At 41.6% G+C, this 26,390-nt stretch overlaps 2 protein-coding genes across 3 annotated transcripts; one reads left to right on the top strand and one right to left on the bottom strand.

Annotated features, from left to right (window-relative positions):
• Positions 1-7,706: 7,706 nt before the first annotated feature.
• On the top strand, positions 7,707-17,198 carry wnt7ba (wingless-type MMTV integration site family, member 7Ba). The gene is made up of 4 exons (XM_061762766.1): positions 7,707-8,020; positions 9,190-9,416; positions 13,170-13,441; positions 15,003-17,198. The coding sequence occupies exons 1-4, from the start codon at positions 7,938-7,940 to the stop codon at positions 15,480-15,482; spliced, it is 1,062 nt and encodes a 353-aa protein (XP_061618750.1). The 5' UTR covers positions 7,707-7,937; the 3' UTR covers positions 15,483-17,198.
• atxn10 (ataxin 10) lies at positions 17,199-26,332 on the bottom strand. Of its 2 annotated transcripts, XM_061762765.1 has the most exons (12): positions 26,161-26,332; positions 25,056-25,247; positions 24,910-24,992; positions 24,360-24,456; positions 23,911-24,075; positions 23,753-23,833; positions 22,157-22,313; positions 21,829-21,946; positions 21,478-21,665; positions 19,405-19,468; positions 18,961-19,178; positions 17,199-18,597 (listed from the first exon to the last, which is right to left on the bottom strand). In XM_061762765.1, exons 1-11 carry the CDS (start codon positions 26,301-26,303, stop codon positions 18,994-18,996), a joined length of 1,473 nt encoding a protein of 490 aa, XP_061618749.1. In that variant the 5' UTR covers positions 26,304-26,332; the 3' UTR covers positions 17,199-18,597; positions 18,961-18,993. The 2 variants fall into 2 exon arrangements, with proteins under 2 accessions (XP_061618749.1, XP_061618748.1); XM_061762764.1 differs by having other exon boundaries at positions 17,199-19,178.
• Positions 26,333-26,390: the final 58 nt, after the last annotated feature.

The following is a 26,390-nucleotide window of genomic DNA, read 5'->3' as shown; positions in this document are numbered from 1 at the left end:
TTCTTCCTCCCCTCCAGTCCCACTGTAGGATCGAGGCTCCTCCTCATCCGGCTGTCCTCCCGCGCTTTGTTCACTCCGCCCTCCCGCTCGATCCACTTTCGACATGACATCATCCGCACATCTGTCGTCCCAACAGGGCACAAAATTAGACGAAACCTTCCCTCCGCTTTTGTCGCCATCTCTTCAGCCTATCTGCACAAACGTTCCCTTTTCAAGCCCTGCCTATTACTTTTGCATCATGTCAAGTAAATAATGTTACATTTCCATATGCCGCATGCTTGTGAGCAGGCAGGAAGCGGCCATTAAAGTAAATGATCCGTGGGGCCTGCCCCGCGTCCTGACCCGTGTGATTGAAAGCAAACACAATCAGCAAGGTCAGCACAAACACGATGTGACTCTGTTTTCTTCCTTTTGTGATTTGTTTGAGTTTTCAAAAAGAACAGAAACTTTCAGAAGTGCATCATTATTTCATTCCAAAGAGCCCCCTGGCGCAATTGTCTCCCATGCAAATTACAAACAGATCAAATGAGGCTGCACCGGATAAAAAAACAGCCACGGTGAAGTTGCAAATGGATGCAATTAAACTAACACAGTACATTAAATAAACTCAAATAAGCTATAAATTGACCATCTATGCAACTATCAAGAAAAAGAAGATGGGATTGGAATTACGCTGTCAGTCGATTCACATACTTAGACCATAAAATGTGCTGCAATATGCATTTATGTAACTCATCTTGTCTAAGTGTCCATGCAGTGGCAAATGATGCACCATTGGTTTGAATGTAGCTGATTTCATTTTCATCACATGCATTAAGTATGTACACCCTTTCAGTAAAACGTGTCACATAAGAGTCCTCAGTTTTTAGCAAAGCATGATAAATTCATTCCCAACCAACCTCTAAATAATCCAGTTTCACTTAATTGGGCCAAACATTTATTAACTACAAATAATGTATCTTTGTTTATCTATTCATGCCAGTGACATATAGTGACAGGCAAAACAATTAAATGCTTTTCCACTAAATGACAGATGGCACAGATGACCCGATTCACAACCAACCTCTGAATAATCCAAATTCACTTCACTGCTCCCGAAGTGGTTTATTTGACTACAAATAACGTATCGTTGTCCGTCCATCTATGCCAGCAACGTATAGGGACAGGAAAAACAATTACATGCTCTTCAACTAAATGGCAGAAGGTATAGTTAACTTCTGCATCCACCTGATTCCCACCCAACCTCCAAATGACCCAACTTTCACTTACTTGGTCTAAAAATTATAACAGTATTTATTTACTATCGACTGTATCTGTGCCAGTGACGTATAGTGTCAGGCAAAACAGTCAAATGCCCTTCCACTAAATGGAAGAAGGTACAATTAGCCTTTGGATCTGCCTGTTGCCATTCGTACAGCAGAATTAAAGCTTCGTGTTCAACTAAATAGGTCCACTGAGTAAGTAAACTTGGGATTAAATCGAAACAAGATTCTCATTATTTCAGCAAGTCACGTTTTGGAGTTATTTTTTTTTTTTTATATATATAATGTATGTCTAAATAAAGGTTGGGAAATAGTGATAGACGGCACATATTAGACGGCTACATTGTCCTTTGTGGTTGTTACACTGTTTGAAATTGTCATTTGTGGAAAAACAACATGTTTTCTTCCGTTCTGTATTCAGCAATGTGGTGAATTATTGATTATCTCCCTCAAATATTTACCTGAGTACTTGACAAAATGTAATTGGTTACATTCCATGTTGACTGTCTGTTTACACACACTCTCTTTTGTGCATGATGTCATGTCTTTGGCAGCTTTTAATCCATGGCGGTATTAATTCATGATCGCAATGTCTCTTTAACATCCACGAGGAAGACTGGAGGGGTTTACAAAAGTTGTTGTGTGCACACAACAGTGAGAGATACGAAAGACCATGGGATGCCCTGGGCTTCCTGGAGCAAAAGGCACAATCTGGGCTGTAGGAACCAAAACGGTGGAACTGCTGCTGCAGCGAGATGGGCTGCTGTACAGCTTTGCTTGGTGCACCGCATGAAACGTGGGGGTGAAGAGCCCCCTTGAGGATCTCTGAGTTACTCACATTGCTGGTGTGCTGAAATGTGACGGTTGCAGTCAGATTCCATCTTTTCCAAGGCTGAAATTAGAAGAGCAATTTCGGAATTAATATTCACGCACACAATACAATTCTTTAACCTCGTTCACCGAGCAGTTACGTTATCAAAAGTCCCATAATATGTGTTGCATATTATGCATTCGTTTTGTCTCCTCCAAGTTGGTTAGTTCAAATGTATTTCCTATTCTTCGATTTCTTTTCGTTGAATTCTTATTTAATTTTTGCTTAGTCAATTGTATTGTAAATAATAAAAACATGAGTAAAAACACAAAGGTACACATACATGTATATAAGATAATGGTTCATTAATTATACTTAATAATCAAATTGAAAATGAGAATGAATTATAAAAACACTATTACACTTACAGTATTTTATATAAACTACCTCATCTATTCATGACCTGGTCCATCTTTCCATTATAAAAAAATTACATTTAACTTTTTTATTTTAAATAATTGGTTATGTAATTAAAAATAAATGAGTAAAAAAAAATTCTGTAAAATATTGAACCAGTTTTACGTCTGCGACTTTTTTTTTAACCTCATCTACAAATGTCCTGAGCCATCTGACCATTGTTAAAATGAAAATCTGTCCAAAAGGAATAGCGCAAGTGCCAAATTGCACCCCCCCCCCCCCCAAAAAAAATACTGTTTAAATAATAACTCACTTTTGAAATATTGTCTGCTTTTATGATCATGGTGTTCTCAAGAGGCTTCATTGTCATGTAGTGCATCCACTTCCTCCACATCTGCAACATGTTTGCGACCCCACATCCACTGAGAACATAAATAAAAAGCATTTGCAGAGAGAAAAAAAAAATAAAATAAAAAAATAACTTCTGGTGACATTTATGTACTGAGGGCTTTCATCCGCCTTCAAGAGAGGATCACGACGCCTCAGAGACAACAACTTTTCAAAACGTTTTTCTTCTGGAATCAATTTCTGAGGTTGCTTGCTTTCAAATAAAACTTTGAATGTGAGTAGATTCAATGTAGTTTAGTTTTAGCTTTGACATAAAACACTGTGCGTCGAGGTCTTGTGCAACAAATATCTAGAATTCTCACTGCAATATGTGCACAATGTACTGTAATGCGTTCCACTATAAAAGCTGCCATTACAAAGATAACAAAGCTCCGTTTGGATTGACACTTCAGTTTGCAGTGGTGTACAACTACACTGCATCCTACTGAGAGCTGTTTCCTCATATTTTGCCCCCTTTATGGAGCTAAATAAGGTAATACAGTATTCAGGACCTCTCAGTGTGACACGGTAGAGTGTATATTACATCTCTGACTGACTGCATGAGCCTGAATCTGCAGGAAGGTTGAACCTGTTTAAAGAAAATGCCAAGATTTTCCTATTAAATAAGGTTAAACACTCTTCACGCTGACACATCCCTGGCGCCCGATTTAAGGCTCTGACTCCTTCGTACAGGAGGTATAATTGTGCACGTCATGGCTGCAGCTGTATTTAAAGACAGCCTTGGCAATATCAATGGGAACAAGTGTTCTTACAACTTGTGTTTGACTGCTAAATGAGGTCCGAGGCACATTAAGCGGCTCTTCATGTCATCTTCACTCCATGACAGAGTAATATTTCCACTGATTTATGTAGCTCACATTTGACAGCCAATTATATCCCGATTCCTTTTTTTTTCTTCCTGACAAATATTCCACACTTGGGGGGGGGGATTTGCATTTTGCTGCTCTATTGAGTAGATTCAAGCACAAGGAGAGAGTGACGATGTGAGTTTTGCGTTCATAATGTGCACAGTCAAATATTCACGATACAAAAATCCACAAAAAAACTATGGGCCGACTGATATGGATCTTTTGAGGCCGATGCCGGTTCCGATATTTGGTAGAATAAGTTATGTTTTTGTCCCTTTACACTTACAACAATAAAAATATCAATTACTGTTTTATAATACTTTGTCCTTTAGTATTTGTTTCACTTTATACCAGAGAGAAAAATATTCAAAAATCCGTTGAGTGGGGTTGAAATCACACAAATTTTGCCAATTTTTATTTTTTTTATTGTTTGTTTGAATGCAATTATCTTTGTCTTATGTTGAAGTGTCAAAAAAAAAAAAAAAAAAAAAAAAAGGAAGACATTGGCCAATTTTTTTGTCGATTTGAAAAGGGCTAATATCAGCCGATTAAATTATCTGGCCGATTAATCGATTGGGCCCTAGAAGAAAAACCACAGATAAATTAATGAGGACATTTAGGACAATTATATGCTTCTAACGTTGAGGGGCAGTTTCAAAAAGGCCCCTTTCTTTTAGGCAAGGCAAGCTTGGATGAGTTTGGTGTGGAAGAACTACCCATTCAACTATGAAGGTACTACTTAGGAACAGACATGAGCAGAATCCTTTTCGCCGATTTCCATTGACAAAAGCAATTTATCACCAGAAACAGTCATGCTACATTAAGAGTTGTGATCTTTTTTTTTAATCATGTGATTTAAGACTAAAACAAGAATAACTTTAAATTGAAGAGAACTATTAATCTGTTTTTATGAGACATTCAGGGGCCCCTGGAAATCTCATGGTCCCAGAATATTTCTGGTGCTTCCCTAATGGTGAGTTTGCCCTGTGTCATCATTTTTGTGAGACAATCCATGGTGTTTTTTTTATTTTGGTAGCATTAAGCTAGCAGACTTTTGTTCGAAGAAATTACGGCATATGGTTTGATTGAATATTTTAGTGTTTAAATATACAATGTTGCATTCTCTTTTGTTTATGTGTTCATTTTACAGAAAACGTAATCTGGGAGTGACAAATATACAACCATGGAAGCACGCTTTGCCTCTGAGAACTGTGCACGCGAGAGAGTGAGAACGAGCGCAAAGGAATACATTGTGCCTTGAGATACAAGTTTCATTCGTTCCGTGACCGCGCTCGCAACCCAAAACGCAAGTATCTCATATTATGGAAATGTCATTAATCTGTTCCAGCCTTCCAAAAGAAGAAAAATAGAACTCTATAATATTGTACTTTATAAGAGCATACAGTAATGACATAATTAAATAGAATGAAGAGTTTTACTTTTGAATCACAAAGGATAAAGAATACATGCCAGTGAGTATTGCTATATTGTCTGTCCACGTGTGTTTCTTCATCATTTGTGTTCAAATATAATCTGTTTCAAGGGTTATAACACCACGACACCGATGCGATTCATTAGCACGTCTATGGCATTTTGCCTTGTTTGTTCACATGAAGGCAAAGTGGTTGTTTTAAATAATGTGTAATTCTGTTCATTTTATGTTTAGTCTGACTGTAAACTTCAACTGGGAGTTGCAATAAACAGCATGAAGTCTCTTTTTGGCATGTGGGTCTGGAACGTATCGCCCGCAATTAATGAGGGTTCAGTGTACATCCAAAGGCCCAAAGTACCGTAAAACTGTTTTATGACCAGATCAATGCTTCCCTTGCTTGGCCTCTCGCCTTGTCAATCGCCGTAACCAAGCAGATGATGTCTCTTCTGTCAACTCCCTCGATAGACATGAACTCATTTAGGCTTTATGGCTACTCACATCCCTGATTTGATATCCTGCTTGGCGGCAGACTTGTTCCCAGTCCAAGGGGCCCTGAAACTCAACTTCTAGTGTAGAAATGTGAAAAGAAACAGATATCGCAGCCCAACTGCCAAGACTTTAACACACATTATTAAGAGCTATCTTGGCGTTTAGAACATGTGGTTACGAGGGTCACTCAGAGTGAAAGTCACACAGGATTCAGCGTCCGGCCTCTGCACATCTGATTGGAGATTTTTCAAAACGGGCATGTGAGCCTCTAACCAATCTTTTCAAAGAATAAACTGTAGTTTTATTCTGTTTACATTCTCAATCAATTGGAATTAAAGGGCTCCTTTCCTCCCGGGGGCGTCTCACATCATATTTGGAATCAGGATTTATTTAAAAATGATCGCCCTGCGGTTTAAAAGATTTCAAAGTACAGTCCCCGGAATGAAAGAGGGTGAGGGATAAAATATGTACTTTGTCCACTTGTGAAGCAAACTAATAAAATAGCTCATCCTTTGAAGCTTCTGAGGAACTGAACACAACCCTCCCCGCTCATTATTTACTTAACAGTCACACAGCGAACACGCTCAAGAAGGAAGATGGCAATAAAGACATTGATAAACACATTTCACTCTCTAATTACACACACGATTTCGCACACAAAGTTTACCTGGGTTTCAAGCTGGAGATGGTTTCCCCTTTGCTACCACGTGAGGGCGCAAAGACGCTGATGAGCTGAACATCCGAGGCCTGGACAGCACAAACAGTGACCTCTCAACTCTTTGCTGAAGAGATAAAGGAAAATAAAAGGTTCAAAAAGCAATATGTGAAAAAATGAACGAAAATTACCACTCAAACGAATCTGAGAGCAAACCCTTTTTTCAGCTTGTTTCAGGTTTGTTCAGTTACATTACTATTTAAGCCCAGTACAGTATTTGCTTGACATTTTAGAGTTTTTCATTAAATCATGTCCAAGTTATAGCAATACATCTCAGTAATTTTACTTTTTCTTCCAGTTTGTTGTTCCCTGAAACCAAAACTAAACCAGACGACAGTTTTATAATACTGCAAATGCATACTGCTTTATTTTTGTTCGAACCTGAAGTAGGCATAGATCAGTGTGTGGTACACAGGCTCCCCCTAGTGGTAAGTAAAGAATTACTGAATTAAATGTTCAATTTGCATGTTACAGTGAATTAATTATTATTATTTTTTATTTTTTTATCCAAATGGATGGATAGAGTATATTTGTTACATACAGGTCAGTTGTATTTAACTTTTACATATAAAACACTTGGCTTTAAGAACTGTTTGTTTTTAAACATTGATTTAGGTGCAATTTTTAACTTACTGTATGTACATTTTAGTCTAATACTTCAGTAAAATTTTAGGAGCCGCATTAAGTATTCTACAAAAAAAGGGTTTCAGGTATCAACATTTTTTTTTTTTTTATTTATTTTTTTTTAAATTCACTCTTCTTGCTTGCTTGTCTATATTGGCTGGTGAAAAGTCCAGGGTGTACCCTGCCTCTTGCACAAAATCAACTGGGATCATCTCCAGCACACCTATAGGATAAGCAGTCGAGACTGGATGGATGAACTAAAAGCTCAGCTTTGTTTTTTTGATGAACACTTAGGCCTACTACGCTATTGTATTTTAACGTTAGACAAGATGGTGGTACCTTGGGGATGTCAAATGTTTGCCAACCACTGGCCTATATCCCACTTATCACCTGGAATGTCGTGTAAATCAATCCTCGCCCGCTTTTGAGAATTATTATACTCGTCAAGCAGAAATTCAACAATGACTGATCAATATTCAATATTAATGGCAGATAAAAGAGGATGCCCCAAATAAAATTTTGCGTACGGTCCTATGAAGGCGTAGGCCAGGTGGGTATAGGGGGTGGGTGGATAGGGGGGGGGGGGGGGGGGACTGCAGGATGTGCAGCCCCATCCCTCCGCTCACCCTCGCAAAGACCCACAGCGCCACTTTGTGGATGCGCACAAACCGACCCACCCACCCAACGACCCACACCCGCACCACGCCCACCTCCGCACTCTCGCAGGCCAGGTAGGAGCGCGCACTTCGGCCTCGGGATGCAGCGGCTCACCCTCGGCGCTCAGCCAGTGGAGCTCGGAGCTGGAGCACCGACGGGCAAGCCTTAAATCCAAGACCAACCTGGACGTTTATAAAAGGATTTGTGTGTGTGTGTGTTATTGTTGTTGTTTTTTAATAAGGAGAGAAGATCAAGTTGCGTTCAATGCGCAACCATGCTCATCATCTCGTCTCGCAGCGCGCTGCTGTCCGTCTACTACCCGCAGATCTTCCTCATCCTCACCAGCGGTAGCTACCTGTACGTCCCCTACCCTCTCTCGCTGCTCCTTCTCCTCACTTTGACCACCCCGACAGCCTTGGATAACATCACTTTTACACACCGATTACGCACGGCGATCCAAGCGAGGACGCAGGTGCTGAACACAAGGAAGTAAAGCGCCCTGGTTTATTTCCACACTGACTTGTTTGGCTTCCTCTTTGGTGAGACTGAATATTTTTAGAAATGGGGTGGGGGGCGGAGGGGGAATGTGACTTGGAATATCTAGTCAGTCAAATCTTACGTTAGACCACAAAGGAATCACAGAATTTGTGATGTTTCCATAGACGTGGACCGTTATTAACTGGTTTGCCCTATGCTCAACGTTACATTCTGAGTTGTCTTTTATTGACATGCGAGCTAAATGAGCTGATTGAGTGGCGATAATAATCACCCTCATTAATGTACTTTATAGTGGTGTATAACTGGGGCTCTCAAAGTTTTCCAAGGACCTCTCCTGTGTGTGCCCCTCAATGCCATAATGCCTAAATACCATTTGTCAAGAAAAAAAGCCATACAATTATGAAAAAAATACTATTATTATTTATTTCCTTTTTAGAAAAAAAGAAGTTCTAATGTTATGAGAATAAAGTTGTATTTTGTTAAGGAAAAGTAATCTTTACAAGAGCAAAGGTTTATATTTAGGGAAAATCGTTATTTTTGAGGCAAGAAAGTCATACTTTGTGTGAAGCGAATTTCAAAAATACAACTTTACTTTTATAATATTACACCTTTGACTCTCAAAAATATTTTTGGGTTGATTAGTTTTCGAGAAAAAAAAGACTATTCATGTAAAAACGCACCCTTTGTTCCAATAAAAACGTTAAAAAGAATGTTATTCATGCCGGGATGTCAGATTTCTGTAATGATCCGTCACAATCATATAAAATCTTTTAATTGGTCAAATAAGTTGGAGTGTATGTATGTAAGAACCCCCAAGCTATGGTTCGTGGATGCTCGGGGATCCGGGGACCCCAGTTTGAGAACCACTAACCACTCAAATGTTTTGGTGACCTTATTTTGTGCAGTTCTTACACCACAGAAAACTACAACCGCGATAATGAATATGGTAAAATCTATAACCATTTAAATCAGAAGTACATATGGTTCTGACCCGTAAATTAACCTGTAGGTCTCTTGTCTGCATACAGGACGTTGTCATCCGTGGTAGCTCTGGGTGCCAACATTATCTGCAACAAGATACCGGGCCTGGCGCCGCGCCAGCGGGCCCTCTGTCAGAGCCGCCCGGACGCCATCATCGTCATTGGGGAAGGCGCCCAGTTGGGCATCAACGAGTGCCAGTACCAGTTCCGCTACGGCCGCTGGAACTGCTCGGCCCTGGGCGAGAGGACGGTCTTCGGACAAGAGCTGAGAGTAGGTCAGTCCGTTTGCAACTCAGTATTGATTGTTGATAAAGGTTTTGCTACAGTACTGTATATAAATTTGAACACTCTTTCTGTCCCTTGAAAAGCCATAAAATGGGAAACGAATCGGGACAATTAAAGTTAAAAGTTTGGACCTTTCAGATGCCAGGGGTATACTATCCATAGTTCCATTGTCAAGGGTACCAAACGAGTAACTTTGAGGGTACTACCCAAGTCACAAGACATTGTACACCCCCAAAAGGTCCAATCTGATAATACCTCATTGAGAAAATTCTTGGATCCAAAGGTAACTATGCACCTTGTCCTCATTATGGAAGTCGAGCTCAATTGGTACGGACGCAGTTCCTTCGAAGGCATAGTAGCCGAGTAAAAATACAGAGTTTACCCCAAAAAGTACAGTCTGCACTGTACCCCAAAGAGCTGGATTCACAGGTATGTATCTCAAGACCGAAAGGGGTACAGTTATGTCCTCAAGATGGAAAAGTAGTACAGAAGCAGTAACTTTGAGGGTGTACAACCCCGAAGCTAAAATATTGTTTACCCCTAAAAGTATGAATGTACCCCAAAGAGCTGGATTCACAGGTGTGTGTGTATATATACACATCTTTATCAGGACCAAATGGGGTACAGGTATGCTCTCCAGCTGTTCAAATAGAACAGAAGTACCTTTGAGGGTGTACAACCCCTGCGATAAAATATTGTTTACCCCTAAAAGTACTAAAACACCCCATAGAGTAAATGCCTGGATTTAAAGGGAACTGTATGCACCGTTTTCCAGAGCCCATCCTAAAAGAAAGGCAATCCCATTATGTTTGAATGAGCCCCTGATCTCATAATGTCATTGCAGAGTTGTAAAACTTGTCAAAGCAATGTTCCCCCCCCCCCCCCCCTGCATGGAGCCCACTACATCTTTACGTCAAACAGGTTTGAGTCCACTCGACTTCCCACAGAAGCTTGTTGGCTCCTCATTGCGAGACCCTTATATAAATTGTATTGCGATGTGCAATGTTTTGTTGCGGTCGTGCTGCGGGTTTGGACCCACGTTTAATCTCACAGCTCTGGGAGCAATCACTTTGTTCCACAGAGACATACATCTGGATCCCTTTCCTTGTTTTGTCAAAAGGAAATGTCTCCTTTCACTTTGTGACGTGTAAAACCAGCAAAGACTACACTTTGGACCCAGCTTGTACTCTCTATGGAGACTCCATGTTAATAACCTTATCCTGTACTGTATATTGCTGATACACAGTGGTGAGAAGTAACAAAGTACAATATGGTACTGTATCGAAATTGATTTTTAAGGGATCTACACTTTTTTCAAAAGACTTTTTGACTTTTACATTCTATTTGAAAACAGATATCCGTACTCTCTACTCCTTCGTCAAACTCGGCTTGTTACTTTTTTTAACCCTCCGCAGATGTCAAAAAGACTGATAACACTTGATTGATATCTTCAAACATATGTGTTGTTCAAGTACAGAGTGGGAATACTTACTTACGCCACCTCGGTTTATATATGGATTGTTCCAACCTAAATGAGCATAAGTGACAAGTCACGGTTTTGTTTCACCAGCAAATGCTCAAGAACGTCAACTGAAACGGCACTAACCATCTGTACCATCTGTACCACTTCATCTGCTTGACCACCGGGCCTTTGAACTCATTAAGCGTTGAAAAAGAGCCGGGTTGAATCACGCTAACCACTAATTGAAGTCAGGCCCGGCAGCTGGATGGCAACAATGCGCTGCTCTACAATCCAAACAAATCACGGCGAGAGGAGATGGCTGTTTGGCCATCACATGCGCCTGATGCCTTGAGAAATGCTCCCTGTACAATATATGTGGATTGTACAGATTTAGCCTGATGAGCGAAGAGTTTGTTATTAGTTATGGATGGGGGGGAGGGAGGGGGGCGGGGGACCACAGGCCCGATGGTTTCACTTTGTCAGGTTGGAGGGGAGCCATTAGAATCACTCCTACTTGAGACGCCATGCATTAATACCGCGGCCTGTTGAGAGGACGCATTACACTGATTGGCGCGGGCGGATATCCGATTACACCGACCAACCGTGGTGCCAGTAAATTAATTCCCCCCTGCCGCCCCCTCTCAGCATGCCATAAAATATATGGGTGTTTATTCTCCAGTTCAAATGGCGACACGAGAAAAAATGCTTAGAAATGGGCATGTGTCAGTCAAGCCCGGCCACAGAGGGTTTCAACACCGTAGTATCGCTTGCAAAAACAATGTGGAACGCCGAAGACGGACACGGCAAGACATTTAAGCTGTGTGAGAAATTCCATTGATGAAACACATAAAACATAACAGGAAGGCTTATCCAGGAGAAAAAAAAACTCTCTTCTGGTCAGCCAGTAGATGTCACTTGTGTTTTCCTTAAGTTTGGACAATAAGTGAACCATAACTGTCGATGACTTCAGCCTGAAGTTGTGGACACTTGACAAAAAAAAAAGGCACCAGAAAAATAACTGGGAATGATTGCAAGATTCCACAAGTACTCGTTAATAGAGGATAGTATCATAATGGAGTCTAAAGGGGCATCCTTGAAAGGCTCAGTGGTTCAATATGTGGGCAACGGGTCCAATCGTCTAAGAACAACATTTCTCAAGAAATAATTGTCAGGAATTTATGGGGATTCCATCATTGACAAACCATAATATCCATAAAATATCCAGAGAATGCATAAAAATCATGCCACGTAAAGGAGAAACCGATGTTGAACAACTTTCCCTCACTACATTTAGAAACTGACTTGAGTACATAAAGGATGTTACTACGAGGGCGTTCAAGGACTTTGGAAAACCGTTTTAAGCAAATGCAGTTCTTTACTGCATCTACAAAAGTACAAATAAATCAATAAAAGAAAAAAGAAAAGTAAGACTCAGCCTTGCAAAGGGAAAACCATATATCAAAAACATCCAGAAGCGAGTTCTGGGCCCGGGCTCTGTCTGAGATGACGCAAAGTGGAAAAGTCCGTTGTGGTCAGACGAGTCCGTGTTTCAAAAATTGGTTTTGGAAATCTTGGCTTTTCGTGTCCTCATTGACTAAAGAGGCACAAGAACCATCCAGATGCTTCCCAATATGAAGACAGAAAAGTCAGCATCCGTGATGGCATGACGTTGTTTAGGTGGCCCACGGCATCATGGGCAATTAAAAACCTTCATCCCAGTCTGTGCTATATGCAGAGTCATGTACTGCAAACCAGATGATGTCTTCTAATTGAGGCCACATTCTGCATGTGGTACATGAAAGAACTGCTGTCCATAGCTACCTCACACTGACTACGTAACACCAGAGGTGGGTCGTTAGGGCCAACATGGTGTTCTCTGCTGGCCGAAACACTTTTTGAAGCACTGACCAACATTTACGTTTGTCCTGGCTTCACTACTTCCAGCACACGCGGCTGTTCACATTTTGTATTTATTTTTTGTTCAATGCGTAGTGCTTGACGATGTAACTTCAACTGTTTCCATTACGAATCAGATTTCAAATTTGTCCTCATATTATTAGTAGATATAGATTCTAAACGGCTCCAGATTTAGTTGGCACAGAGGACCGATATTATTGATGGTTTCTATAATTGCGTTGTGATATTGGTAGTATGAAGAGGTGGGTTAAGTTGTGCAAGTCCCTACTGAAGGCCCAGGTACCAAATGAACGACCTGCCACCCCGTGTTGATTTGACTTCAAGTAACATCGAACTCAATCAGTTCTCTCCCCCTTTTCTTCAGGTAGCCGGGAGGCGGCCTTCACGTACGCCATCACGGCTGCCGGTGTGGCCCACGCGGTGACCACAGCGTGTAGCCAGGGCAACCTGAGCCAATGCGGCTGCGACCGTGAGAAGCAGGGCTACCACGATCGCGAGGAGGGCTGGAAGTGGGGCGGCTGCTCGGCCGATGTCAAGTACGGTGTGGAGTTCTCGCGGCGCTTCGTGGACGCCCGTGAGATCAAGAAGAACGCCCGGCGCCTGATGAACCTGCACAACAACGAGGCAGGGCGGAAGGTACTGGCCGCACAATCCATCCGACTCAGTTTGACAAAGGGCCTCCAATGGCGAGTCACTACAGATGGTTTTTAGTCATCGAACAGTTTTGCTCTGACCAACCAATGAGAGAACAGAATAATGCTGCTGTTATTGTGGGTCTGTGAGGTGAATTTGAAATCTGATTGGTGAAAGAAACAATCCCATTGCTGATACAGATTTTAGTTACATCAGCCAGCATTGCTGATTCGGAAGGCCCTTGGCAGATTAGATTGATATGGCAGCACATAGGACAAGTTAATTCAAGTCCCAAGTCAAGTTAATTGATTAATGCAGTCTTACCTGCAGTATCTAGTCTTCATGAAGCAAGAACTGAGATGATGAAAATGAGATAACGATCTTATTGGCCAGTTTATCTAACCTCTACTTGTGTATAAGACCTCATCAAGTCAAGTCCAGTCTTTAACTCCCAAATCCAAGTCAAGTCTCAAGTCTTTTAGTTTTTCTCAGGTCAAAAGTCATCAAAACAGTCACGTGACTCAACTCGAGTCCAAGTCTGGTCTCTGGTCTAGCTACACCACAGCTGTTGGTACCCGAACAGCGGTACCGTGATCCCCCATGTATCGCAGGACTTACGTTCCAGACCCGCCCATGATAGGTAAAAATATGGAATATAGAGATCATTACAAATTACAGCTTAAGCCTCCATCCCACACACTGTAATCACACATTCGGGACTGTATTTCAACCACAAACATTTTTTAAAAATGTTTAACAAAAAAATCGATATAGCAGGGCCATGACCGGTAAACCGCAATATCGAGGAAGATTACTGTATACCAAAAACATGGCATGGTACAGCTATTTAGGTCTTCTCTACTTTTGACAATGGAAACCCAATGAATACCGTACCAGACTATGTAAACTGAATTGTACTTGGCTCCAGTGGTTGCTGAAATAGAACACAGACAAAGGCTGCAAATTTACTCACACTAAGCAGAAGTACAGATACTTGCCATTGAAAAAGACAATAACAGACAAAACTAAAAAGTACTGATTTAACTCCTGTACTTAGGTAAAAAGAAGTGACAAAATGCACTTGCCATGAATCGTTTGTTGCTGCCAACATAAAACAATTGTCTTAAATAAGGCCATTGACTGGGAATATCTTGCTTCTCCGAATCTCTTGCTTCATCATCCTGAATGCTCCCTTGGTTCACGTTCTGATCACTGCTGTCCCTGTCTTTTCTGCCTTATAAGACCCAAAGATCTTAAATGCGGTCTAATTTGTCTTTTTTAAGTTGTATCGTCATCATGCGGAAGTTGAAAACGTGACGAGCCTATTTTGACAAAGTAAGGAGTAGAAACTACAGATACCTATTTTCAAATGGAGAGAGTAAAAGGAGAAAGTTGTCAGAAAAATACTCAAGGACCGTACAGATACCTGAAAAATCTACAGTACAGCAATTATAGAAACCATCAGTACAGTAACCTAGTATTTGTGCTTTGTGACCTTCCACCCATGAAATTCAATGACAATATTTAAAGGTCCGCAGAACTAATTCAGTGTGCTTGTGAACAGATCCTCGAAGAGAGGATGAAGCTGGAGTGCAAGTGCCACGGCGTTTCCGGTTCCTGCACCACAAAGACCTGCTGGATCACCCTGCCAAAGTTCAGAGAGATTGGTTACCTGATCAAGGAACGCTACGGCACAGCGGTTCAAGTCGAGCCAGTCCAGGCCTCCCGCCTCCGCCAGCCTTCCTTTCTACGACTCAAAGAAGGCCGGGGCTACCAGAAGCCTACCGACAACGACCTGGTATATCTGGAGCGCTCGCCCAACTACTGCGAGGAGGACAAAGCCACGGGGAGCACGGGGACGCGGGGTAGACTCTGCAACGAGACGTCCGCGCACACGTACGGGTGCAACGTGATGTGCTGCGGGCGGGGTTACAACACACACCACTACACGCGGGTCTGGCAGTGCAACTGCAAGTTCCACTGGTGCTGCGTTGTCAGGTGCAACACCTGCAGTGAGAAATCCGAAGTTTTTACCTGCAAGTAGAAAGGAGAATGAAAGGTCATGGGATTTATTCAAAGTATTTATTCAAACATTTTGCACAATTTTGACATCCTTTAGGAGAGGAGTTGTAAACTTCCCTTACATGCAGGTGTGAAAATAACACCTCCTGCAAGAGAAAGGATATGTTATGTAAAGGCTTTACATCTTTACAAAGTTGAAAGCAACAATATGGAAAAGATGCCTTACACATAAGGAAAAAAATATTACGATGTGATCGCGAGAGGGACATTGGGAACATGCTTAACTGGAAGTGCTGCAGTTTAAATCGGGGGAACGCCAACGGCTAAAAGCAGGAATGACTATAAATCACACTGTATTCTGTTTGAACACTGAAATTAAAAGTAAATAATTTATGTTAGACTTTGTTTGCATACCTCTAGAGCAGGGGTGTCAAACACATTTTGTCACGGGCCACATCGTAGTTATGACTTCCCTCGGACAGCCGCTACAACTGTGAACCCATATAAATGAAAGATTACCTCATATACTGTAATTACATACTTTATACACAACACATTAAGGAATAGCCAGTTTTGAAATCAAAAGCCTATAAAAACATGTGTTTCAACTATTTCGTTTCTTTTCAAAGGGGGATTGGTAACAAAAAAATGCTTGCAAATATCTCAATGGTATTACACCAGAACACAATGATCAATTTTTATTTGCTTTCGCGGGCCACATAAAATGATGTGGCGGGCCGGACCTGGCCCCCGGGCCACCAGTTTGACACCTGTGCTCTAGAGGATGGCAACAACAACTCACCGGTTTTTGCCTCTCTTCCGTGATCTGCTGTTGCAAACTGGACTTCTGCAGTGTCTTCAGTGTTGATGAAATATTCAGCCAAATCTGTCATGATTCGTAACCTGTCACGTTTTAAGCTATTGGTTAAGCATGGGGTCTTTTCTAGCGCTCGTTCTATTTTTAGCATCCAACCTCGTGTGTGTGTGTGTGTGTGTGTGTTTGTGTGTGTGTGAACAGCACTTTCCACCTCGACTGTGTTCATTGTTTTGTTTTTGAAGGGCTGAGAAAAGCATGCAAGGCCCGTCGGAACGCCACCGAGGTGGTGCAACCAGGTCGGGCTACAGTGGACGTTCCCATGAATGGCTCGGACCCGGAATTCCACGCTTCCAGCGCGGTTTAAGCCCGCCTGGGTGGATGGCATGTGATTTAACCACACAGACCAAAGGCGGGGAATGAGCCACTCAAAGGGCCTTGCAGCTATTTTTGGTCCATCACCCATCATGTGTTAAATAATGTTTATTTAGGCTTTATATAACTGACAAAAAAAAAAAAACTGAAGAGTATATTTTTATATGAGGAACATAGCACTTTATAAATGGAAAGGACGTCGCCATTGAAAAAGTGTTTAATAAAAAAATTGTTTTACTATTGTCTTTGTGGCGTCACATTTGAGAGCTATAAATTATTCGGGGTTTATACTGTTATTCCTAAATTGTAAATAGTCCACGCTTTACCGTGTAGCCCAGAGTCTTTATGAATCAACGATGATGATTATGATTCAGAAATTCTGTAATGGTAAATTGTGCAGCTTCAATACAGATTTCTGTGTTTTTACAAATATTGCATTGGAAAAGCTCATATTTCCCTGATACATTTTGAGCTTTCTCTTCATGATTGTTGTTTTTTGTTTTTGTCGCATCTGGCCTTTCTATGCGTCAATAAAGTCATTACAAAACATTGTGGGTAGCAAACAAATGTCTTTATTAAGCCTTATCCAAACAGGAACTCTTTTTTTTTTTTGCTGGAGATGCAAACACAATACGGTATAAAACGCTGATATGAGAAACCCAAGAAGTTGTGGTCCTGGCTAATATGTTAGGAGGTGACCAGACGCCCGTGGCAGCGCTGAATGACTCGGACAGCCTCTTTCCTGTGGGGCTCAAAAGCATTACAGCAAGTCGGTCGAGCGCAAGTAAACCGCTGTTTTGTTAGCTGTCTGAAATCTTTGGGGACCGGAACCGAGTAAGCTCCCCGCACTATGGCGGCGGATTGAGGGGAGAGTCTGACCGATTGTTTCAGTGCATCATGTCATTAACAAAATGGGAAAGAGCAAACAGGGTGGGGCAGAGCGCAGGCGGGCCCATAAAGCGCCACATTGTTGAAGTGTCAGGACTGTTCAGCTTATCGGGTCGGGATTCTGTTAAACTAACGCTTCTCTGGTCCCCTCTTCTCACCTCCAGTTACCAGAAACAAACAGTAAATTACAGGTTTTATTTTCTAAAGCTGGAGTAAAGTTAACTTCAATATAGTTTCACAAAGTGAAGAAAAGCTGTTGTGAGGTTGAAGAAAGAAGTAATTAGCTAGATTGAATGTCTTGAGCCCTTTCAACCCTGCATTTATCCACAAACAGTGCAATGGATTTGGATTACATGTGGAAGAGTAATATGAAGTCGAAACAGAATGTAACTTTGTCTGCAATGCAAAAAGCCTAAAACTTTGAAAAATAGCATAGTGCCAGTGGATTATATGTAACTATTGTTATTTACATGATTCAAAGCTCATAGGGGTTCAGCATTTAACTTACTACCTAACGGCAGAGTTGGGAGTAAGTCACATATGTGCAACTCATAAAGTCTCCAGTCTTAACCTTCAAGTTTCCATCAAGTCCCAAGTTACTGTGGAAAAAAATCAAGTCGAGTCGAGTCCCCACTAAATTCCAAGCAAGTCGAGTCATTACTTGGGCTAAGTTGTACAATCTTGCTCAGTCGCATATGAATCTGTACTCAGTATCTATACCTGTGTTAGTTAGCTGTACTAACATATTGACATGGTTTTGTCATGGTTCCGAAGCCTGTCTCTGTATTGTCTCTGTATCATGTTTGAGCAGCTATCAGTTAGCTAAACTGTGACGTTAACGTAGCTTTGCCGTCTTTGTGGGTTTTATAGTGACCGATGATGTTAGGTGTCGCAATTGTTGTTGTGTCTCTTATCTTTGAGTTGCAAAACTCCATGTTCCCGCGTTTATCAAAAACAGGATCCTTGAATCCAAACGTCTTCGGAGCTCCCTCCTTGCTTCATGCAGTGGCTTCTTCGCTCCACATCACAGCAAACTGGTGAGTTGCCAGGTTCGTGCGCACTGCATAAAATAATAACTTCTCTTTCAAAAACCAAACAAATCGCACACAATCTTGAAAATGCAGATTGTAAAATGTCTAGTCTTATCTAAGTTTCAGCCAAGCAAGCACCTAGTTGTCAAATCATGTCACTCTAGTCGCCGCCCTCTGCCTAATGGACATAGCCTATTAGATTCTTTGGATTATAGCAAAGCTCTTATCCAAAAGATAGCAGCATGAAGAGGTCCTAAAGCCTAAACCTCACTTTTCTACCATGCAAATCCTGTATACTTTTAATACTGAATCTATCAAGCATTGTTTAAGTGCTATAAGTGCACTGTACTACGTGATTCCTTCCTACACTATTCTATTCCCATTTTTAAAACCTGTGTTCCAGTCGAGAGTCGCTCTTGAGAACCTCATACGTCCTTCTTCGTGGGTCTAAGCAACAAGGTGCCATCCCGCTCCTCCACACGAAAGCCCAAGTCCTTGAGCGCGGAGTAGTCGGCGTCACCGCAGCGCTCCATCGAGGCCAGCAGCTCCTGGTTCTTCAGATTGTGATCGAAGAGGTTCCGCATGGCTAAAATAGACCACTGGCTGATGACTGGAAGTGTTATATAAGGAGAGACAACGTGATTTTTTTTTTCCCCACTTTAGGTGGCCTAAAAGAAGAGTCTTGCAGAATTAGGCATGTCATTTTAAAGCAGAAGGAAAAATGTGAATTGAGCTAAACATTTCAAAAACTGTATAAAACTCATTAGTAGAATGGTATCTGGTCAAAGGTATTTATATCGTTGCTTTATGATTGACATGTTGCTTGCGAAGGATACACGGGTTGTTGCTGTCGATTCTGCAGTTGTCCAGAATGAGGGGGATACCTTCCAGTTCCCGCACCTGAAGAAATAAATTCAGGTGCAAATTAATGTCATTTCCTTTTGTGAAAAATGGGAAATAATTGTAACAAGTGTACGATTTCCAGGAGTGTATGTGACTTTTTGGGTCACTAATTAGTAAGGAGTCTGTTTTGACATATTTTTGCACAAAATACCCATTTCTTAAAGCCCCTTTAAGTCAACTAAAGCTTGATTTTTTTTGGGGGGGGGGGGGGGGGGGGGGGGGGAGTCATAATAAAGTCCTACATCATAAAAAACATTTTAATTCTGTTTTTATTTTGCAGTGCAGTAGGAAATATTCACAGCGCCACACTTTTTCCACATTTTATGTTTACCTCATTCCAAAATGCAATAATTTTCCCCCCTCAAGGTTCTACTTGCGACACTCAAAAATATATATATATTTTTTCAAACCTATTAAAAGTAATAAAACTAAGAAATCTAAAGTATTACCAGCCTTAGGCTGCAATATAATGAAACATAGAAAAAGTGAAGCGCTGTGAATACTCTCCTGATGCAAATTTGAGACTTTCTGCATGTCCTTTTGAATTGTTTTTAGCTGCACTACAATTGCAACCAATGTTTTTGTCTCTTAAAATAAGTGAGAAAAATGGGCCCGTGTTTAAAAATTCCAGGTTATTATTTGAAGGCAAATGATACCTACGAGGGGAAAATTGAAAAAAGCAGCAGCATAGTTGTGGGTTTGCCTGAGCCTGTCACAAATGCATCATCTGCTTCTTATCATTTATTTGCGTCTATAGGCTCAATTATTGTATTTGCTTACTGCTGACCTCCACTTGTCATAGCGGTTACTCTCCAAATAGAGCGCCAGAACTAATAGCCGAGTTGAAAGAGAAGAAAAGAAAAAAAGAAAAAAGAAACAAAAAAAAAAAGCTGTTGATGATGTCAAGACGAGAACAAACAGCCCCACTCTGCATTTTCCACTGCAACAACCGGACTTCAGCTTTATGCGCACCCAGTTCGGCACTTGGCGAGGACATCTTATGCTCCAATCTCTCCAGACGGCGAACGGAGTAAAATGTGGTTTACTGGAACTTACGTGGTGAAAACAGATATGGGGTGATTTCTGACCACTGACAGGCCGCAGATCAGCATCCATAAATTTTACAGAGAGGCCAACTGAGGGTGTCCATCCCACAAGCATTCCATCAATCGCTTCCTATTAAATGCGACTGGGCCCTATATTGTGGCACGCACAGAGGCCAGCTCCTCCCCAGACCGCTGTAATATTTATCTTGATGTGCCGAGTGAGACGTCGACAGCAGGCGATGGAGGCAAACTGATAAAATCGCGGCAGCAGCGGGCAAGCGAGCGAGGGAGGGAGTGCGAGAACATGCTTTGTAAAGACAGGAACAAGCAGAGTCGATCAACTCATTTCCTCTCTGTTGTCGTCCAGCTGAGTTGGCGGCCGCCCATTTCTGCTGTAAAATAATAACGCACTGAAGATCAAAACTTGGGGGAAAAAAACAGGACAGCCATCTCTCTTTTCAATCTTGCTTCAAAATAAAGTTCCCATTTGAGAAGGATCTCACACAAGAAGACCATTAAAACACAAGGCAATTTTTTCATTGGGCAGTAAGGAAAACCGTTTTAACCGATAAAGACGCAGTCAAAAAATTTTTCTAAAAGTTCACAAAACTCCAAACAGTGATGTTAGTAATGCTAAAACAACATCAGAGGTGTCCTGGCTGGTCCACAGATATTAGAGGTGGCGGGTAGTAGGAGAGTGCAAACCTCCACCAAGGCCAAAGACTCCTGGTTGAAATCAGCGAACTAATTGTTCATTGTTTAATATGAGGTTGATGAGGTTATTTTCTTTATAAACTATGTCCACCGTGGGCAGTGTGGTGATGGTAGTGAATGTCTTCGAATGTCTTCCTCACAGTTCTGAGGTTCTGGTTACAAATTTCAAGCACTGTTGAAAATGTTTTTTGTTGTTGTTGTTGTTGTTTTGTTTTTTTTTAAATTGTATGCTATGGATCTATATACCTTGTTCTGGTTGGCAGAGTGGGTGTAGCACAAGTTTGCGATGAGCCTGATGAGGTGAGCCTTGAAGCTGGTGACGGGAGATTGGCTAGACGGGTCCTTCTCCTCGTCGACCAGGGCGTCGAAGTTCTGAGCGGAGCTGAAGATGTTCTTACTGCTCTTTCCAATGGTGTGAACTTGCTTCAGGAGCTCTGATGAGAAACAGGAGAGAGACACTTAAAAGTTGTGTTTTATCGACTACGAGGCAGGAATGCGTGCGGGAATCTGCTTTCCGTCATGACACCTTTACGACAGCAGTCGGGTGGGGGTGTCAAGACTCTCAGGGGAGGTTGTTGTTTGTGCGATTTGATTTACCGATGGTGGTCACCAGGAGGTCCGGATGGTCCTGTAGGAACATGAACTGTCCTTGGTGTGAGGTCATCTCACACAGCACGTCAAGTAGACTGATCACTGTCAGCGCCTCCTGCAGGACCTGTTGAGAATTGCAATCCGACAAAGCGCTTTATCAAATGAGTCTTCAAGACAAAGATACAAAGGATGAAATTGCATGATTTCCCATAGCGCACGTGATGGTCACTCACCGCACACTAATCTGCCGTGACACAGTGGTTGGGGAAGGTTATGTTTTGTTTATGTGTACTTTGTGTAAAAAGTTTAAGAACCACGGCTCTATTGGATGTACCTCGTCATTCGAGGCAGAGCCAGTGGCGAGGCTCAGCACGGCTCCGCAACCTTTCTGGAAGGAGGAGGCGAGGAAGCGAGCCACGCCGGCAGGGATGCCGCTATCCACTGACTCGCCGCCACTTAGCTGGGCAGAGATCAGCTCTAAGAGGGTTAGCCTGAAAAATACATAGGTGGTACTTTTTCTACTGATTTATTTTCCAGTTTGGCGATTATACACCATACAAAATATTTAAAGCCATAGGTCAGGGGTGTCCAAAGTCCAGCTCACTGCTAGTTTTGTTTTGGCCTGCCAAATTTTCAAATAATAAAATGAAACACGGCCTGCATCAAAAGTCTACGAGGAAGTTAAAACGTGAAAAGATGGTGCAATATTACTTTTTCATTATTATTAAAAATGAAAATTTAGCAAGTTGAATGTCAGAAGGAAGATTCCTTTTTTCTTATGATTTAAAATAGTAATGTTGTGTTGCAAGACATCACACTTCTTTATTTTACATGACTTTTTAAAATAAAAATAGGAACAATTTTTTCAATTTTAAAATTTAAATACATTTGAATGTTATACGATATTGCATTTTATATTAGAAACATTTTATTGTAAAAATGTTAAAATTTACCTGATTTTGTAAAAATTGTAATTATATTTGAATGCCACAAGATATAAAATTGTATTTTCAATTATTTTAGTTTGATGAAAATAAGGCTTTAAAAATTAAAGCCTAATTAAATTAATTAGCCTAAATTAAAATTAAATAAAAATTTCTTTGAATTACAATTGTATAAAAAATATATATTTTCATTTTAAAAAATCTCACACCAACAATGAACCGGTAACACCAAGCTTTTTTTTTCCACTTAGATATACTGTACTTAATTTAGCATATTTTGAAGTACAGCATATTGAATTGGTTTTCGCATGTTTTATAAACGAAAGGTGAAGTGGCACCCTCTTTCTTCCATTTTTTGGTCTCTGGCCCACAGCGGAAAAAGTCTGGACATCCCTGGTAAAGATCGTTGCGACAGCAACACGGGTATAATGCCATTTTTAATATATTCTTTTTGTGTGTGTGTTTCAGCATTTAGTCCGCATGTAAAGTCCCTTTTGAAGATAATCTTCATCTTTACAGCCGGGCGTTGTTATGTCAGCTGCTACTTTGGCAGGGATGCACTTGACAGCTATGGACTTGTTTTCAATATCCATCCATCCATCCATCCATTTTCTGAGCCGCTTCTCCTCACTAGGGTCGCGGGCGTGCCGGAGCCTATCCCAGCTGCCATCGGGCAGGAGGCGGCGTACACCCTGAACTGGTTGCCAGCCAATCGCAGGGCACATACAAACAAACAATCAGTCGCACTCACATGCACACCTGCGGTCAATTTAGAGTTGTCAATGAACCTAGCACGCATGTTTTTGGGATGTGGGAGGAAACCGGAGTGCCTGGTGAAAACCCACGCAGGCACGGGGAGAACATGCAAACTCCGCACAGGCGGGGCCGGGGATTGAACCCCGGTCCTCAGAACTGTGAGGCAGTCGCTCTAACCAGTCGTACACCGTGCCGCCTGTTTTTAATATGAAAACAAAACAAAAAATTACCTTTCATTGGGAGACATTGCAGAGTACATGTTTTCAACCAGAGCTGAAGACTTCAGAAAATGCTGAGTTGCAATAAGAACCCTGTTAAATAAGACAGCGCTTGTAAAAAAATATATATAACTTTCCAATGAGAGACAAGTCTTCCAATTGTCTCTTACGTCCAGTCCAGCTCAGGTTGGGTTCGGCAGAGCTCCATCACTCTGAGGGCCAGCTGGATGTTCTGCAGCTGGGCCAGTTCTTCCACCTTGGCTTCATCCAGGCACGTGTGGAGCACCATGGAAGCGTAGCTCACCGTCTTCTCATCGTCTATATTGAGCAGCGGCCTGCTCGCAATGTGGAGAAATGTACTTGTGATCAGCCTTTTTGGCATTTATGTACTCCCTCTTCGAAATGATATTGTTATATATGTACTGTAAAGTATTTGTTACTGGGCATGATGAGTGCAGCTTTCGACCACCATATAACACCTGTACTGATGTGGATTTTTCAGGTTTCTGTGTTGGACTTTTGTCTGAGAGTACTTCAACTTTTACCAGTCTCTTTTGTGAGTTCTTTTGCCACCTGTGTGTACTGCACATCCTTATATTGTACTTATAAAGTGACTTACAAGAGAAGACCAGGAAAGCTCAGCCGCCAAATGTCATCTTTACAAAGCTGGTTCCCCACAGCGAGATTACCAAGAAACTGGACCCCACAACGCAGAGCTATAACAGAGAATTGAAGGAAATTGGTTATGAGTGAGCCCCTGTTCATCATGGGAGTTACAGTGCCGTGAATTATGGCTAATCACAATTTTTGGTTAATTAACCAAAACCTCCAAACCTGCCCACGATAGGTAAAAATCTGCTATAGCGAGACCATATAAAAAAAATAAAATGTCATAGATAAAGCCTTAAAAGACCCTCCCCACAGGCTTTAAACACATATAAACCGATCAAAACCCACATTTTAAATGTATTTAAACAGAAAATGCACAGACAAAAACCTAATAAGCCTCAAAACGCCTCTCCCACATGATGTAACCACATTTCAAATTATTTATAACATTTTGAAAACACAATGAAATTAAAAAATATATATGTTTTAATAGAAAAATCTGCGGTATAGTGGGGGATTACTGTACTATTAAAAGTTCCCATTGGGAATCGATGACTTACACTCAAAGACGCCATCCCCGCTTTTCAAAGTTGTGTGAAGGAATTTCAGGAGCTGAATTGAAACATCAATCAAACCAAGTTCCCTGGAAGAAGAAACACAGTGACTTATTGCCAAAACAAGCACATGAATTATATATACTCGTTACCTGAGGAGGCTCTGGTTGCGAGCACTTTGTACACAGGAGTTCCTCAGGGCCCGGAAGCACTCGCCGGCGAGCTGCAGCTGCAAGGCGATGGATTTCAGGTCCTGATGGGTGGCGCTGGCTGCTTGGAGCGTGTCACTCAGTCGGGATAAGACCTTCAGAAGAGTGGAGAAAGCCTCTCCGTCCACAACATCCCTGTAGAATGTGCAAATAAAAAGTCAGGATTACTTAATAGTGAGAATATATTTCATTTACAGTGGTATTTTCACTTACAAGTTCAATTTGACCTGTGACCAAGCACATAACTCAATTTACTGGCGTATAAAATCAATTTTCCCCACAGGAATTAATTCCCTTTCCACTATTCCTGCCACCCCCCCCCCAAAAAAACATCACGATTTATTTTAATGATCGATTCTGGAGTCCTCAAGTGTTTGGGGAGAGAGTTCCAGGTCTGAGGTGCGGCAGAGCAGAAACGCCGGTCAGCCAGGGCACACAGTTCGGTTTGAGGGGGGAAAGAGGAGGCGAGAGCTGACCATTGGTTTCGGGGGGACGTGTAGGAGGTGAGCAGGGTCCTTCAGGTCGTCAGGTGCATTACCATGGATGCCGATGGTGAGTAGATGGGGAGCCAGTGGAGGTTTTGGAGAATCGGTGTGATATGTTGCAGTTTATGAACTCTAAACCCAAAACGTGTGGCCACTATTTCGAATAGTTTTTAGGGTTTTTTTTAAGGTTGTTTCGGGGTTCATCAGGTGTCGCAGGAAATTATCCAATTTCACCTAATTGTTCCGAAATTATTTACTTTCTACAAATAATGTATCTTTGTTCTTCTATCTATGCCAGCGACATTTAGTGATAACGGCTAACGTAACTAAATAAGGTGACTACACTCACTTATACTGTCATACTTTTAAAAAAAATAAATTCTGTCTCAGCTTCCGTCTCGTTTAATAAGGTGACCCTAATACATACGTATATTTATAGTATATTCAATAAGTTGCTATAGAGTCGGTTAGTTCAGTTGTATGCGAGACAGTTCAGTTATCTTAGCAAGAAAGCTAACACCCCCGGTTTCAAAATACGAAACAACACACGACTTTGTTCCCACCTGTATTCCTGCTCCCGTAACGCGGTTGTAAACGTTTTGAGAGTCTCCAAGTGTTCGGGCCGATGTTTTTCATTCAAAATACGCGCGATAGACGCTGAAATGTCACCGGCGTTGGTAGCGGCTGCCATGTTTACCTTCTTCATACGAGTTGTGCGACCGAGACCGTGCGGAAGTAGCTCTAAAAGCCCATTGGTTGATTCAAAGTTAGAGGCGGAGTCAAACCATGTGCT

This window comes from Phyllopteryx taeniolatus, chromosome 22, assembly GCF_024500385.1.
Source record: "Phyllopteryx taeniolatus isolate TA_2022b chromosome 22, UOR_Ptae_1.2, whole genome shotgun sequence".
Classification (NCBI taxonomy): Eukaryota; Metazoa; Chordata; class Actinopteri; order Syngnathiformes; family Syngnathidae; genus Phyllopteryx; species Phyllopteryx taeniolatus.
Note: the sequence above shows the minus strand (reverse complement) of the source record. Positions and strands in the feature narration are given on the sequence as shown.

Excerpts from the sequence above, each read along its gene's own strand:
- wnt7ba (XM_061762766.1), top strand. The coding sequence starts at position 7,938 with ATGCTCATCATCTCGTCTCGCAGCGCGCTGCTGTCCGTCTACTACCCG. Across the intron at positions 8,021-9,189 it reads CTCACCAGCGGTAGCTACCT|GACGTTGTCATCCGTGGTAG; the intron begins GTACGTCCCCTA and ends GTCTGCATACAG. Across the intron at positions 9,417-13,169 it reads CGGACAAGAGCTGAGAGTAG|GTAGCCGGGAGGCGGCCTTC; the intron begins GTCAGTCCGTTT and ends CCTTTTCTTCAG.
- atxn10 (XM_061762764.1), bottom strand. The coding sequence starts at position 26,303 with ATGAAGAAGGTAAACATGGCAGCCGCTACCAACGCCGGTGACATTTCA. Across the intron at positions 23,834-23,910 it reads CAACCTGAGCTGGACTGGAC|GGTTCTTATTGCAACTCAGC; the intron begins GTAAGAGACAAT and ends CTTATTTAACAG. Across the intron at positions 19,179-19,404 it reads AATCGACAGCAACAACCCGT|TCATCAGCCAGTGGTCTATT; the intron begins GTATCCTTCGCA and ends TAACACTTCCAG.